Source organism: Pipistrellus kuhlii, unplaced genomic scaffold, assembly GCF_014108245.1.
Source record: "Pipistrellus kuhlii isolate mPipKuh1 unplaced genomic scaffold, mPipKuh1.p scaffold_m20_p_3, whole genome shotgun sequence".
In the NCBI taxonomy this organism is placed as follows: Eukaryota; Metazoa; Chordata; class Mammalia; order Chiroptera; family Vespertilionidae; genus Pipistrellus; species Pipistrellus kuhlii.
The window spans coordinates 95,448,574-95,464,208 of record NW_023425529.1 but is presented as its reverse complement, the minus strand read 5'-3'; the positions used below and the strand labels follow the sequence as shown (position 1 = coordinate 95,464,208).

Below are 15,635 nucleotides of genomic sequence, written 5' to 3'. Positions count from 1 at the left end.
ACTTCCAAGGTCATTAAATACAAGGAAAGGTTGAGAAATTGTCACAGTAAAAAGGAAACTTAAGAGACATAACTAAACAAAATGTAGCATCTTGGAACAGAAAAGAGAATTGGATTAAAACTAAGGAAATCCAAATAAATTATTGACATTAGTTAATATACCAATATTGGTTAATGAACATAGGGGTGCATATATCCTTTCTGATTGGTGTTTCTAGTTTCTTGGGATATATTCCTAGAAGTGGGATCTCTGGGTCAAATGGAAGTTCCATTTTCAGTTTTTTGAGGAAACTCCATACTGTTCTCCATAGTGGCTTCACCAGTCTGCATTCCCACCATCAGTGCACGAGGGATCCTTTTTTTCATTCTCCGCAGCACTTGTCATTTGTTGATTTGTTGCTGATAGCCATTCTGACTGGTGTGAGATGGTACCGCATTGTCGTTTTGATTTGCATCTCTTGGATAATTAGTGACTTTGAGCATGTTTTCATGTCTCTTGCCTTCCTTATGCCTTCTTTTGAAATGTATCTATTTAGGGCTGTTGTCCATTTTTTGATTGGGTTATTTATCATCCTTTTGTTAAGTTGTATGAGTTCCCTGTAAATAATATTTAGCCAAAACCGGTTTGGCTCCGTGGATAGAGCGTCAGCCTGCGGACTGAAAGTTTCCAGGTTTGATTCCGGTCAAGGGCAGGTACCTTGGTTGCAGGCACGTCCCCATTGTGGGGCGTGCAGGAGGCAGTTGACCCATGTTTCTCATTGATGTTTCTAACTCTCTATCCCTCTCCCTTCCTCTCTGTAAAAAATCAATAAAATGTTTAAAAAAAAAAAGAACTTTAAATAATTTATTTAATATATTTTTTTATTTCAGAGAGGAAGGGAGAGGAAGAGATGGAAACATCAATGATGAGAGATAATAATTGATAGGCCGCTTCCTGCATGCCCCCCACTGGGGATGGAGCTGGCAACCCAGGCATGTGCTCTTGACCAGAATCAACCAGGGGACCCTTCAGTCCACAGAAGGATGCTCTATGCACTGAGCAAAACCGGCTAGGGCTAAATATATATATATATTTAAATATTTTATTGATATTTTACAGAGAGGAAGAGAGAAGGATAGAGAGTTAGAAACATCGATGAGAGAGAAACATCGATCAGCTGCCACTTGCACACCCCCTACTGGGGATGTGCCCGCAACCAAGGTACAACATGCCCTTGATTGGAATCAGGCCAACGTTCTACCCACTGAGCCAAACCGGTTTCAGCAAGGGCAAAATATTTAAACTTAAAACAAAAAACTGCAAGGGCTGTAAGGCTGGAGAAATTCACACAGCTTCACTAATTTCAGATGCCAGAATTTCTGATCTTCCCTCTTTTATTAATATGAAAACTGTTGAGGAAAACAGCAGGGGAAAATTAATGGCAAACGTTAAGAGCAGAGGCCACGCCCCGGTCAAGTGCTTAGCCCTGAGGGGGGCGGGGTGGGACTTTCGGAGGCCTGCTCTTTTCCTACTGGCTGAGGAGGCTCACGTGTCTAGGCTGCGCGGTCACTTGACAGGAACCGGAACCTGGGATTATAAAACAAAGGGAGAAGGAACCTGCGCTGGCTTTTCTTTTCCCTCTTCTTCATCATCTAGCTCCTTCAGGCCTAAGCTCGAGCTAGCTGCCCACCGGCCTGGCATCGCTTTCACTATGGCCCTCAGTGATGCTGACGTGCAAAAGCAGGTGAGGGGCTGGGGCTGGGGCTGGGCCTCGCGAAGTTGCGGAGCCGGTCCCGGGGTGATGGTCTGGATCCCGGCTCTTTTAAGGCGCGGCCTTGTCAGCCCAGAAGCCGAAGGAAGGTCTTTTGCCCCAAGATCCGGTGTCCTGGTGGTTTGTCTGCGGGAGGGAATCTGGCTAAACCGGGACTTCTGCTTGAATCTTGCGGGCCGCCTTCTCGAACGCTCTTTGGGTCTTGCTTCGTCTCTCCCTATTTGACCATCGTATCTGCTGTGCTTGATAGTGCAGAGAGTTGAAAACAAGGGTTGAAATGCAAATTGAATGCAAGGGTTGAAAATACCTTTTCACTTGGTTTTTAACTCTGATGGAAGGGTTTACAATTCGCGGAAACAAAGTGCTGAGGGGAGAGACTTGCTTCCACTTTTTTGAGCTCATTCATTTTCATGAACTGTTAATTTTCATTTTGGAGGAGTCTCCTGTCACAGTGAATTGTATGGTTGATCTCCCATCAGTCTGCACATTAATGTTTGTCAAGCCCTGGCTGATTTGGCTCAGTGGATAAGAGTATTGGCCTGCTGACTGAAGGGTCCCGGGTTTGATTCCAGTTAAGAGAACATGCCCAGGTTGCGGGCTCTATCTCCAGTGTGGAGTATGCAGGAGGCAGCTGACCAATGATTCTCTCTGATCACTGATGTTTCTATCTTTTCCTCTCTGAAATAAATAGAAATATTTTTTTTAATTGTCAAATGCAGAACTCTTTAAAAAAATATATATATGTGTGTGTGTGTGTGTGTGTGTGTGTGTATATATATATATATATATATATATATATATATATATATATATATATTTATGAGCCCCAGCACCTAAATAGTGTTTGGCATAAAGTAGATGAGTCAAGGTTTTATGGGAAACATTGTTTGAATGTATGTTAGTTTTGCAAGTGGGAAACTAATTTTTTCCATCATAATTTATCCCCTCTATGCTCTCTTCTACCTCCACCCACGCCCCTCACCCCAAAGCTTTAGTGTTTTATTAATTAACTTTAAATATATTTTTATTGATTTCAGAGGAAGAGGGAGATAGAAACATCAATGATGAGAGAGAATCATTGATTGGCTGCCTCCTGCACACTGCCCCCTCCCAATACTGGGAATCAACCCCACAATCTGGGCATGTGCCCTTGATCAGAATCGAACCCAGGACCCTTCAGTCCACTGGCCAATGCTCTATCCGCTTAATCAAAATGGCTAGGGTTTAGTGTTGTTTTTTTTTAATGAGCCATACCTTCAAGTTTGTAGGCAGTAAGGAGTACAAAAGTCTCTCAGGAGAATATTGTGTCTAAAGGCCTATAACATGAGAGAGAAAAAATAACTTCCATTTGTCCTGCCAATAGATCCTTTGAAATTAGGGTCCTTGCATTTAAGAATCATATTGCCAATAGGTTTTTTCAGAAAAGGAAGCTTAAGGCTGCAATTTAATCACTGCATAATTTAGAGAACTAAGACTACTTCTTTTTGAAGTAGTAGGAAAATTCCCTGACTAAATCTTACTCACTGGCTTATGAATATTCTTAGATGAGCAATACGATGTCTTTTTCTTTGATTTTTCCATTTCCTTGAAAATACCTTTGCATTTTATTTTTAACTAATGCACTAAGAAGAGTGAATTATTTCTTCATTTTAGTGGTTCTTGTGCTAATCACTAAATAAAAAGGGGTGACAAAAATAGCATATCTGGAGAATTTCAAGAAATCTTTCAATATTCTTACAGGACAGCGACCTTTTTGAACATTTATCACTGCTGCTTTAATTTTTATTGTAGGTAAACTTGGTACAGTGGAAAAGTACAATGCCCTCCAGATACTTTAGGAAGTCCCATCAATAGTATTATTTCTCTTTTTACTCTTGTTCCTTTATCTTCCCTACCTTGTTATAATGTACTGAAGATTAAGGCTTTCATAGGAAAAATATAAAGGTAAAGCCGTTTATTTCCTTGGAATCTAGGTCAAAACCATTTTTTTTTTCTGTAAAATTGAAAGAATGAAGAAATCTGCCTGCCTCTGGCACATATAAGCTCCTGGAGGGCAGTGTGTTTTGTTTCCTGTATTTTCAGCTGTGAATAGGCCAAAAATTAAGCACATAGTAGTGCTTAATAAACTCTAGGTTCCCTTACTACCTCCCCATTGTATAAAATACTTGTGTATTGCTCTGGCCAGTGTTGCCCATTGGTTGGACGTCACCCCATGTACCGAAAGGTTGCCAGTTCCATTCCTGATCTGGGCACATGCCCGGGTTGCATGCTTGATCTCCTCTGGTGTTTTTCTTTCTTTCCCTTCCTCTCTCTCAAAATTAATTAAAAGTCTTTAAAATAAGTACTTGTATACGTATATTTGTTTTTTTGTCTGGGGAGTATGGTCCTTTATTTCATCAGATTTTCAAAGGAATCTATCTGACTGCAAAAATTAAATTACTGGGTTAGCTGGAAGAAGTATTTTTTTAAATGTATTTTCTTGTATAATTTTTTAAAAATATATTTTATTGATTTTTTTTACAGAGAGGAAGAGAGAGAGAGAGAGAGTTAGAAACATCTATGGGAGAGAATCATCGATCAGCTGTCTCTTGCACACCCCCTACTGGGGATGTTCCTGCAACCAAGGTACATGCCCTTGACCAGAATCGAACCTGGGACCTTTCAGTCCGCAGGCTGTCGCTCTATCCACTGAGCCAAACCGGTTTCTGAGAAAGTATTTTTTTAAAGGTCAGGTTTTTCTGCCTTTGGGGTGGAGTTAAATGTCCTTAAGGGATTGACTGTTTCTCTTGTTGAAATTCTTAGGAGAAAATATGATCATGTTGACTGTAAACAGGCTTCTCTGACCTGGGTTAAAATAGTGTTTGTTTTGCTTTAGGCTGTCAGATTTGGTAGCAAATAGTTCAGCTTGAGTGGTAAAGGCACATAATCAGGTTTGAATCAGGGTTTTCACCCACAGAGGCCAAATATGCCCTGTAGTATTTATAAACATCTGATTTGATTACCATATTTAGTTAAATTACTTTTAAAATTCCAGACTGAGTTCACTGAGGCTTCAAACTGAACTGGAGGAACTACCATTCTCACCACAACCACACACATGGATTTATAGGGGGCTAATCCTTTTTGCAAGGTCCCAGAGATTTTCTATACATGTAACTCTGGATTAGGTGTCCTGAATATTTTATTTACTTATTTTGTATTATTATTATTTTTATGGATTTTTAATGACAGAAACAAAAAATATCTAAAACCGCACTTCTGGAAGAACCATTTGTTCTTGCCGGTCTTGTACCTCTCTTCAGGCTTGACTTTGGCCTCCCGTTGGCCTTGCGTTTTAGAGCAGGGTCTCTGAAAACGTCCTTGTTGACAACAGTTTTGTCCAAGTGGTTGTCCACAGAGTACCTTGTGGGCATGAGGTGATTGTAGTTATAAACTTTCACAAAAGACTTGATCTTTGACCTCTTGGCAATTTTCTTTTTGCCCATGGCAACTGTCACTTTTTGGGGTAATGGTCCATTCCAGCCCCCAGAGCATGGCTGTAGGTCCGAGGTGCCATTGTCAGTGTTCTTTATGATGATGGCTTTGCATCCAGAGTAGCATCCGGCTAGGACCAGTACCACCTTCCCGGGTTTCATAAACTTGCCCATTTCGAATGCAGCCACTTGAGCCTAGAGCAGAAAAGAAAGACCTGAATATTTTAAACCTTGAAATTTTACAAGTATTATGTTACTTAAAAACATTTTTTTCCCCCATTGATTTTAGAGAGAGAAAGAGAGAGGGTGGGGTGGGGGGATAGACATCAATTTGTTGTTCTGCTTATGTTTGCATTCATTGGTTGATTCTTGTGTCCTGAACAGGGATTGAATCTCCAACTTTGGCCTATCTGGAAGATGCTCTAACCAACTGAGCTACCTGGCCAGGGCCACACACTATAATCTTTTGACCAATTTATATATTTTTTGGGACTAAACATCAATTTAATTGAATACTAATTTAATAGTTTTTATTTCACATGGGAGGAAAACCCATCAACTTGTCAAAATACGGCATTCTCAAATAGTTATGGTAAGACCAAAATGCTCATCAAGGTTAAAGAGAAGTAAAATCAATAATGATAAAAGTGTAACATGCTAATTAGACTGGACAGCCAAATGACTTCCTGGACGAAGCTGCCGTGGCAGGGGCCGAGACAGAGGCGGTTAGGGGTGATCAGATAGACAGGTGATCAGTTAGGGGCAATCAGGCAGGCAAGTGGTTAGGAGCCAGTAGTCCTGGATTGCAAGAGGGATGTGCGACTGGCAATTGGACATCCTTCCAGAGGTCCTGGATTGCGAGAGGGTGCAGGGTGCAGGCCAGGCTTAGGGGACCCCCCCACCCCCACCCTGCGCATTAATTTCATGCACTGGGCCTCTAGTATAATATGTTTCCCTAAGCATTTATATCAGTTTGTAAAGTTTTGATTTTCAATGAAAATGAAATATCTAATGTTTTCTTTAGAAATACTTAGCTCTGCAGCAGCTTCCAGGCTGGGAGCGGCCAGGCCCAGAGCAGCGGCTGCCAGGCTGGGAGCGGCCAGGCCCGGAGCAGCTGGGTCTGGTGCGGCCAGGCCCAGAGCAGCGGCTGCCAGGCTGGGAGCGGCCAGGCCCGGAGCAGCTGGGTCTGGTGCGGCCAGGCCCAGAGCAGCAGCTGCCAGGCTGGGAGTGGCCAGGCCCGGAGTGGCCGGGCCCAGAGCAGCCGGGCCCAGAGCAGCCGTGTCGGGTGCGGCCAGGCCCAGAGCAGCAGCAGCCAAGTCCAGAGCAACTAGGTCGGGAGCGGCAGTGACCAGACCCGGAGCAGCTGGTTGTGGAACGAACCAGAGCAACAGAGGCCAGTCCCGGAGCAGCCAGGCCCGGAACAGCTCGCTCCTCGCCTGCCCCTGCCCCACGGCTGCCTCTCAGACATGGCTGGAAACTTTTGCGGGAACTTGAGGGTTGATGAAGGCTTAGATCTGGATGTGTTGAGTTAGTATAGCGCTAGGGTGTTGATCTGTGAGTGCCTTGGGTGGGGCCTGGATGAGGCTGGTTGACCTATTTGGAAATGTCTTTTGTGTGAAGTGTATCATTGGGCATGTGGAGGTATTATATGAGAAAATGCTAAGTAACTGATTTACTATCTGAAAAGGGATTTACTATCGGGGAAAGGGAGGGAGGAAGAGACTGAACATAAACTGTGCACCTATGGATGAGAACAATGGGGGAGGGGGAGGGGGAGGGGGCGGAGGGTGAGGTGGGAACCTGGTGGAGGGGGGAAGAAATGAGGAACCTTTGTAATAATATGAACAATAAAGATTGATTTAAAAAAAAAAAAAGAAATACTTAGCTCTGGCCTGCAGTTTTCAGCATTATCCTTTTAATGTTAAATTTAATTATAAAACTATAATTGACTCATTTTCAACATGCCAGTTCAGAGGAAAATATCTGCATTTCCAGAATTTTGTTGCAGTTATATATTTTTAAATAAAAAGTCACAAAAACTTGATTTTATCCTAAAAAATTCAGTGGCACATTTTCTATAAAAGGTATTTCCTAGGGACCAATTTCAGAGTACTGTGATTTGTGTGAATACCTTGTATAACAGATGTTCTGAGTAACAATTCCATACCGAAATCTCTTTTATTAGCTCTTCTATTTTCTTAGGAGAAGCTTCATTTTTATTAATTTTTTAAAAATATATCTTTATTGATTTCAGAGAGGAAAGGAGAGGGAGAGAGAGAGGGAAACATCAGTGATGAGAAAGAATTATTGATTGGCTGCCCCCAACTGGGGATTGAGCCTGAAACCTGGGCATGTGCCCTTGACCAGAATTGAACCTGGGACCCTTCAGTCTGCAGGCTGATGCTCAGTCTACTGAGCCAAACCGGGTAAGGCACATTTTTATTACTTTTGAATTCTTTATTTTTATTCTGGCTGCTTTTAATGCTCTGGTATTATTTTTTTAAACTTGCTGTCTGGTCCTGTGCAATGTTTTAAAGAGCTGTAAAACCTTGGTTCCTCCACCCTCCTAACCATGTCTCCTCACGGTGGTGGCTACTTCTCCAGGGGACGAGTGGACCCCAGTATTGTGTTACTTTTAAAATAAGCTCTAATTATCATACTTATTTTGATCATCAAGAGTGGGATAGCTCCAAAAATTTTTTATTAAAAGTTTTTTTTCTTCTAAACCATACTGTATATTTTCTTTAAGACATTGATCCCATAGGGTTTTCTTAAGTCACTGTTTAAAAATTTTATAAAACACATCACATAAAATTTACCATCTTAACCTTTTTATGTTGTTGTTAAGCCTCACCCAAAGACATTTTCCCTTATTGATTTTTAGAGAGAGAGGGAGGGGTTGAGACAGAAAAATTTCTATGTGAAAGAGACACATTGATTGATTGCCTCCACAGGCTCCCCACCAGAGCTGGGGATCGAGGCTACAACCTACTAAGTATGTGCCCTTGACCAGAATCAAACCTGAGACCCTTCAGTCTGTGGGCCGACGCCCTAACCATTGAATCAAACCAGCTAGAGCCATCTTAAACATTTTTACGTGTATAGCTCAGTAGTGTTAAGAATGTTTACATTCTTGTGAAACAAATCTTAACTCACTTTTGTACACCTATGTGTACCTTAGATTTATGGTATCTTGTGTTACATGGAGAAGTTGGAAAACATGGATAAGTTGGAAATGTTTCTGGATTGTTAAGCTCTATAAAATTCTTGGAGATATTTTAGAAGGCTTGAAACTATGAACATATTCCATTTATGCACCAATATTTATTGAGCAACTGCGATGGTGGCAGTTCCATGTTCAGAAGTTACAGTGTGTTTTTTCTTTTTTGTGTTTTATTGAAGTTACAGTGGCTTAAAAGATAAAAGCTGCTCTGTGTTTAGCTCACTGGTTAGCTTTTAGGCCCGAAGACCAAAAGGTCAAGGGTTCAATTCCTAGGCAAGAACACATATCTCAGTTGCAGGTTTGATCATCGCCCCAGTTGGGGTGCGAAGGGGAGGGCACTAATTGATTTGTCCCTCTCACATCATTGTTCTCTCTCTCCCCCTCCTCCCTCCCTTCCACTCTCAAAAAGTCAGTGGAAAAATATCCTCGGGTGAAGATTAAAAAAAAAAAAAGGACAATCAGCTGCTTTTTGCTGTTGTTAATCCTCATCTGAGGATATTTTTTCCACTGATTTTCAAAGGGAAAATGGAAGCGGGGAGGAGAGAAAGAGGAAGAGGGAGAGAGACATATTTGCCTCCTACACGTGCCCTAACTGGCGGGGCAGGGAGTGAACCCACAATCCAGTTACATGCCCTTAATGGATACTCAAACCCTCCATCTAACCACTGAGCATAATGGCCAGTGCAACTGCTTTTTTTTTTTTTTTTAATCTTTATTCAGATTATTACAGTTGTTCTCCCCCCCCCCCATAGCACAAAAGAAAATGAAAAAGGAATAAAGACACACAAAATATATATTTTTTAATAATAAATCTTTATTGTTCAGATTATTACAGTTGTTCCTCTTTTTCCCCTCCCATAGCTGCCTCCACCTGGTTCCCACTCCACCCTCTGCCTTCATCTCCCCCCACCCCCCACTCTCCTCATCCATGGGTGTACAATTTTTATCCAGCCTCTTCCCATACCACCCACATCTTTCCCCCACAAGAATTGTAAATGCACTCCCTTTCTATGTCCCTGATCCTATTGTATTCACTGGTTTATTCTGTTCATCAGATTTTTTATTCACTTGATGTGTAGATTCACTTGTTGATACAGTAGATATGTTGTCACTTGGTTGTTCATAATTTTTGTCTTTTTTAAAAAATATATTGATTTTTTACAGAGAGGAAGAGAGAGGGATACAGAATTAGAAACATCGATGAGAGAGAATCATCGATCAGCTGCCTCTTGCACACCCCCCTACTGGGGATGTGCCCACAACCACGGTACATCCCCTTGACCGGAATCGAACCTGGGATGTTTCAGTCTGCAAGCTGACGCTCTATCCACTGAGCCAAACCAGTTTTGGCCATAATTTTTGTCTTTTTTTCTTCTTCCTCTTCTTTAAGAATACCCTTCAGCATTTCATATAATACTGGTTTGGTATTGATGAATTCTTTTAGCTTTTTATTATCTGTGAAGCTCTTTATCTGATCTTCAATTCTAAATGATAGCTTTGTTGGGTAGAGTAATCTTGGTTGTACATTCTTGCTATTCATCACTTTGAATATTTTTTGCCATTCCCTTCTGGCCTGCATAGTTTCTGTTGAGAAATCAGCAGACAGTCATATGGGTTCTCCCTTGTAGGTAGCTAACTTTTTTTCTCTTGCTGCTTTTAAGATTCTCTCTTTATCTTTTTCCCTTGGCATTTTAACCCTTTGCACTCTGAACCATTCTGGACATTGGCTACCAGCTACTCAACGCTACTTTGCGGTGGAGTGCGTTGAAGTAACTCAATTCCCCATAATCACCAATAAACTGCAATGTCCCCTGAGAGGGGACATCCGAGTGATATGCTAGAATTCCGATGTCCCCTGAGAGGGGACAGCGGAGTGCAAAGGGTTAATTATCATGTGTCTTGGCGTGGTCCTCTTTGGATTCCTCTTGTTTATGGTTCTGTGCGCTTCCTGGACTTTTAAGTCTATTTCTTTCACCAGGTGGGGGAAGTTTTCTGTCAGTATTTCTTTCTTTTTTTTTTATTTTTAGAATAGTAACAAGGTGACTTATTAGATATTGAACAATAAAAGTTCAACCTTCTGATTGATTTGACTGCAATAATTTCCCAAAGTACAAAGTATACAGATCACATTCTTTGACCACAAGGCAATAAAAGTAGAAATAAACATTTCAATAAAATTTAATTATGTATATGAAATTTACTTCTAAGTAAATGAATAAAATATACTGTAATTATACCAATGATTTAGAAAACTAATTACCAATGATTTAGAAATACAGTGATTTAGAAAACTACAACATATTAAAAGTATGAACTATTCCCAGAGCTGTACTCATAATAATTCATAGCTATAAATGTTCTTTCTATTAAATATGAAAAATGAAAAAATATATTACTTAGACTTTAACTAAAAAAGCTAGCAAAAGACAAAACAGAGCCAAGGAAAACAGGAATAAAGAATTAGTAAAGATTAAATCAGAAACTTATGACAGAAGGAATAGTACGCACTACATGGGATAAGTTCTGTGAAAATTCCAATAAAATATATAAAGTTCTTACTAGTCTAGTCAAATGTAATATAGAGAAGGAACAAATATATGAAGGAATGATAAAGGTAATATAAACATAGCTATAGAGGCAATTAAAATTAAATCTAAAATATCTAGAAAAATTATAAATGCAAAAGAAGAAAAAATGAAAATTATATTGAAACCATCAAAATCATGTAATACATACAAATAAATTTCAATGTATACCATGTTCACCGATAGGAAAAGTCAATCCTTAAAATAATCTACATATTATTTTAATAAGTTTTTATTGTTCATATTATTACAAATGTTCCTTTTCCCCCCCCCCACCATTGCTCTCCTCCACCAGGTTCCCACCCTCCCTCTGCCCTTTCCCCACTCCCCATTGAGCTCATCCATAGGTGCACAGTTTATGTTCAGTCTCTTCCCACGCCCCCCTCTCCCCTTTTCCCCAAGAATCATCAGTTGACTCCCCTTCCATACCTCTGATTCTATTATATTCAACAGTTACTATTGTTCATCAGATTTTTTTTTTTTAATTTCCTTGGTTTTTAGATTCACTTGTTGATAGTTACGTATTTGTTGTTCATAATTTTTATCTTTGTTTACCTTCTCTTCTGAAAGAACCCCCTTCAGCAATTCATATAATTCTGGTTTGGTGTTTATGAACTCCTTTAGCTTTTTTTTATTAGTGAAGCTCTTTATCTGACCCTCGATTCTGAGTGATAGCTTTGCTGGATAGATTATCTTTGGTTGTAGGATCTTACTATTCATCACCTTGAATATTTCTTGCCATTCCCTTCTGGCCTGCATGGTTTCTGTTGAGAAGTCAGCTGACAATCGTATAGGTGCTCCTTTATAGGTAACTACCTTCTTTGCTCTTGCTGCTTTTAATATTCTCTCTTTGTCTTTTGCTCTTGGAATTTTATTTTATTTTATTTTATTTATTTATTTTTTTTAAAGTTTGCTTTTTTTTTTAAATATATTTTATTGATTTTGTACAGAGAGGAAGGGAGAGAGATAGAAAGCTAGAAACATCGATGAGAGAGTCATCGATCAGCTGCCTCTTGCACACCCCCTACTGGGGATATGCCTGCAACCAAGGTACATGCTCTTGACCGGAATCGAACCCGGGTCCCTTCAGTCCCCAAGCCGACGCTCTATCCATTGAGCCAAACGGGTCTCGGCTGCTCTTGGAATTTTAATTATGATTTGTCTTGGTGTGGTCCTCTTTGGATTCCTTTTGTTTGGAGTTTTGTGCGCTTCCTGGACTTGTAAGTCTAATTCTTTTACCAGGTGGGGGAAGTTTTCTGTCACTATTTCTTTCAGTATGTTTTCAATATCTTGCTCTCTCTTATCTTCTGGGATCCCCATAATTCTGATGTTGGTTCGCTTGAAGTTGTCCCAGAGGTTTCTTACATTATCTTCAATTTTCTGGATTCTCTTGCCTTCTAGCTTCTGCGGAGGAGTGTCTTCTGGCTCTTTATGTTCCAAATCTTTGACTTGATTCTTGCGATCTTCCCTTCTGTTTTTAGGACTCTGTAAAATATTTTTTTATTTCAGACAATGTATTCTTTATTTCTTGTTGATCCCTTATCATTTCTTGACTCATTAATTCTAGTTGATCTCTTTTCATATCCTCATAGGTCTTATCCATCTTTTCTAGGAAATTCTTGAAAAACCTTATAAGTGTAGATTTGAACTCTATATCCAGACGCTTTTTGTCCTCTATTTCTTTCGTTTGTGATCTATTTTGTTGTCGCATTTCGCAGTTACAGATGGGACGGGGTTTCAGGGTGGAGCCTGCAGCTTTGGCTTCCGTCAGCCCCGCCCTATGCGGGTCCTTCATTGCTCACTGCCGGCGCCTCTGAGAGAAAGGTGCCCTCGATTTTTGCCTGCTGCCAAACAGTCTATGCTCTCCCACAATGAGCCCGGTATTGGGGTTCAGTTTTGTTGGAAGTGAAGTTGGAGGTGGCGTTCAAAGCAGTCTGGAGCCCCAGTCTCCTTCCCGTCAGGGCAATCCCGCGGCACAGCCGACCGTCCCTTCTCTGCGTGCAGTGTGCTCGCCGCCGGGACCTCCTTTCGCCTCTCTCCGGGGTTCTGCCTTACAGCCTGGCTCCCTATGGCTGAGCCTGAGTCCCTGGGGTCCGGCCTAGAACTGGGGTTCAGAGCAGTCGGGGGCCCAGCACAGTCGGAGTTTTATCTCCTTTCCACTAGGGAACGCCCGCCAGGCACTCCGTCTCCCCCTCCTCTCTGGCTCCGTCCTCTCCGCGCGCCGCGTCTCCGTACCTTGGGCTTTTCCAGCTCCTCCGCACCTCGTTCTGGTTTTCTCCTTGCTTCTCGCTGTAGAATTTCCAGTCAGTCAACCTTCCTGTAGATCTGGGCAATGTCCGTTTTATATTTTAGTTGTATTTTATTGAAATTGTTGCGTGCGGCTGCTACTAGGTGTTCACCTGGGCGCAGCCATCTTGGATCTCTGCTCTTGGCATTTTAATTATGATGTGTCTTGGTGTGGTCCTCTTTGGATTCCTCTTGTTTGGGGTTCTGTGTGCTTCCTGTACTCGTAGGTCTATTTCTTTCACCAGGTAAGGAAAGTTTTCTGTTATTATTTCTTCCAGAAGGCCTTCAATATCCTGCTCATTCTCTTCTTCTAGCACCCTAAAAATCCAGATGTTGGTACATTTGAAGCTGTCCCGGAGGCTTCTTATGCTATCTTCACACTTTTGGATTCTTCTTTCTTTTTGCCTCTCTGGTTGGGTGATTTTTGCTTCCTTATATTCCAAATCTTTGGTTTGATTCTTGGGGTATGTTGATCTATAGTTGAGTTTCTTTATATTCTTTATTTTAGATTGTGTATGCTTAATTTCTGGCTGGTCCCTTTCCATATTTTTGATATTCTCATTAAGGTCTTTGAAGGTCTCACCAAGCTTCTTGGAGGTCTCATCAAGTTTCTCAAAGATTTTTAGAAGATTCTTGAGTAATCTGATAAATGTGATCCTGAACTCTGTCATCCAGTAGTTTACTTTCCTCCATCTCTCCCATTCGTGACATGCTTATGTGTCTGTGTTGATGGAGTAGCTTTGTGTGGTAGGTGACTTATAGGGGCCAGTAGCTCAGCTTCCCCAATCTCCTGAAGTGATTGCTCTTGGTACACCTCTTTGTGGGCTGAGTGCAAAGTCTTGACGTGGTTAAGCCTTGATTGCTATTGGTACCCTGGGAGGAATTGACTCCAGGCCAATTGTCTGTGAGGACCTGCTGTGTCTATAAAGGAAGAACTGCTGCACTAGAGACACGCTTTGTTTCACTGGGGCTTTGGTGCTCACTGAGGTCGCCTCCCGAATGTGTCACTCATGGGTGTGAGGGGTTAAAACTGAGCACTAAAACACTGGCTTCTGGATGTCCAACTGCTACACCCTGCAGGAGCTATAGAGTAACCACAGTGCTCTCCTCCTTTGCTGGGTTAAACTGCTACTGAGAGAGCCATTCGTATGTAAAAGTCGATGTTTGGAGTTTGGATGTGCTGTGAGGGATGGAGTCTCAAGGCGGAGTCTCAGGGCATCACTAGGCGGGGCATGGCCAACAGCGATTGCTGCCCAGCACCCCCCTCTCTGATCCACGTCTCCGCACCACAGCACAGCAAACAAATATTCTTGCGCGAAGCTCTGCAAGCCAGCCACCCTTACTTTCTGACCCGATGGCAGACAGTCTAGCCTCTCCCCAGAAACTGGATTTCAGAGAGGTTGGGAGCTTGTCTCTCTTTGGGTTGAAGAAAGCAACGCCCGTCCTCCGCCAGCCAGAATCCGCCTCCAGCCCGTACTGCGTCCTCACCCTCCTACCTCAGTTTTTCAGTGCTTGTGCTCTGGATTCTTCTCTTTCTCTTTCAGTCTAGTTGTAGGCCTTCCTTTCAGCCAGATTTCCCTTGTGTTTAGGACGATAAATGTTTTATTTTATAGTTGTATATTTGAATTGTGCACTGCAGCAGATTAGGTGTGTTTACCTATGCTGACATCTTCATTCTCCTGAGCTGGGTGTTTTAGGAAAGCCTGTAACTTTAATTATTTGGGTTCTCCTGTTGTAGTTGCTTCTTGAATGTTATTTCGTGGATAGAGTCTCCTCTCAGGGTGGTTGATTATGTGGCACACCCCTGACCGTGTTTTAGAGACAGTTTTGGAGTTGTTGATCTAACAGAACAAAATACAATACAAAACACGGTACAAAAGAAACAAAACAAGAATGTATACAAAACCCCAACATCACTATCAGAAGCAACCACCAGAGAAGAGAGAATTAGGAAAGTGTAAAGAGAGTAAGAATGATGGACAAAAAGAAAATATGGGAAGAAAATAAAACAAAAAACCACAAACAGAAGCAAAGTTGGAGCAGAATATGTAGATGCAGAGCTTAAATGAAAAAAATAAAAATTAGAAGAATAGTGGGAAGAAATCTGTTGGTATAAAGGAAGGGAAAAAAATGAAAAGACAAGAAATCAGGAGAAAAGAGGGGGAAAAAAGATTAGTGAAAAAGAATTTTGCAGGAGAAGCGAATGGGAAAATTACATATGTGAATGAAACAGACTAGAATAGTAACAAATCAATAAAGCAGATAGATAAAGAAGATAAATTTAAAGGGGGGGGAAATAAAAGAAAAACGAATAGAGA

The 15,635-nt window shown here is 41.3% G+C and overlaps 1 protein-coding gene and 1 pseudogene across 3 annotated transcripts in view; one reads left to right on the top strand and one right to left on the bottom strand.

Moving 5' to 3' along the window:
* The first annotated feature begins 1,556 nt into the window (after positions 1 to 1,556).
* Positions 1,557 to 15,635, top strand: part of ATP6V1E1 (ATPase H+ transporting V1 subunit E1) — a 53,694-nt gene continuing 39,615 nt past the window's right edge. For 2 of the 3 annotated variants that reach the window (XM_036455658.2, XM_036455656.2), the window contains exon 1: positions 1,558 to 1,723. In XM_036455658.2, coding sequence (XP_036311551.1) covers positions 1,691 to 1,723 — 33 coding nt within the window. In that variant the 5' untranslated portion in view covers positions 1,558 to 1,690. Of the gene's footprint in view, positions 1,724 to 15,635 lie in introns of all 3 variants that reach the window. The other variant, XM_036455659.2, reaches the window with a different exon arrangement.
* Positions 4,925 to 5,412, bottom strand: LOC118728793 (annotated as a pseudogene).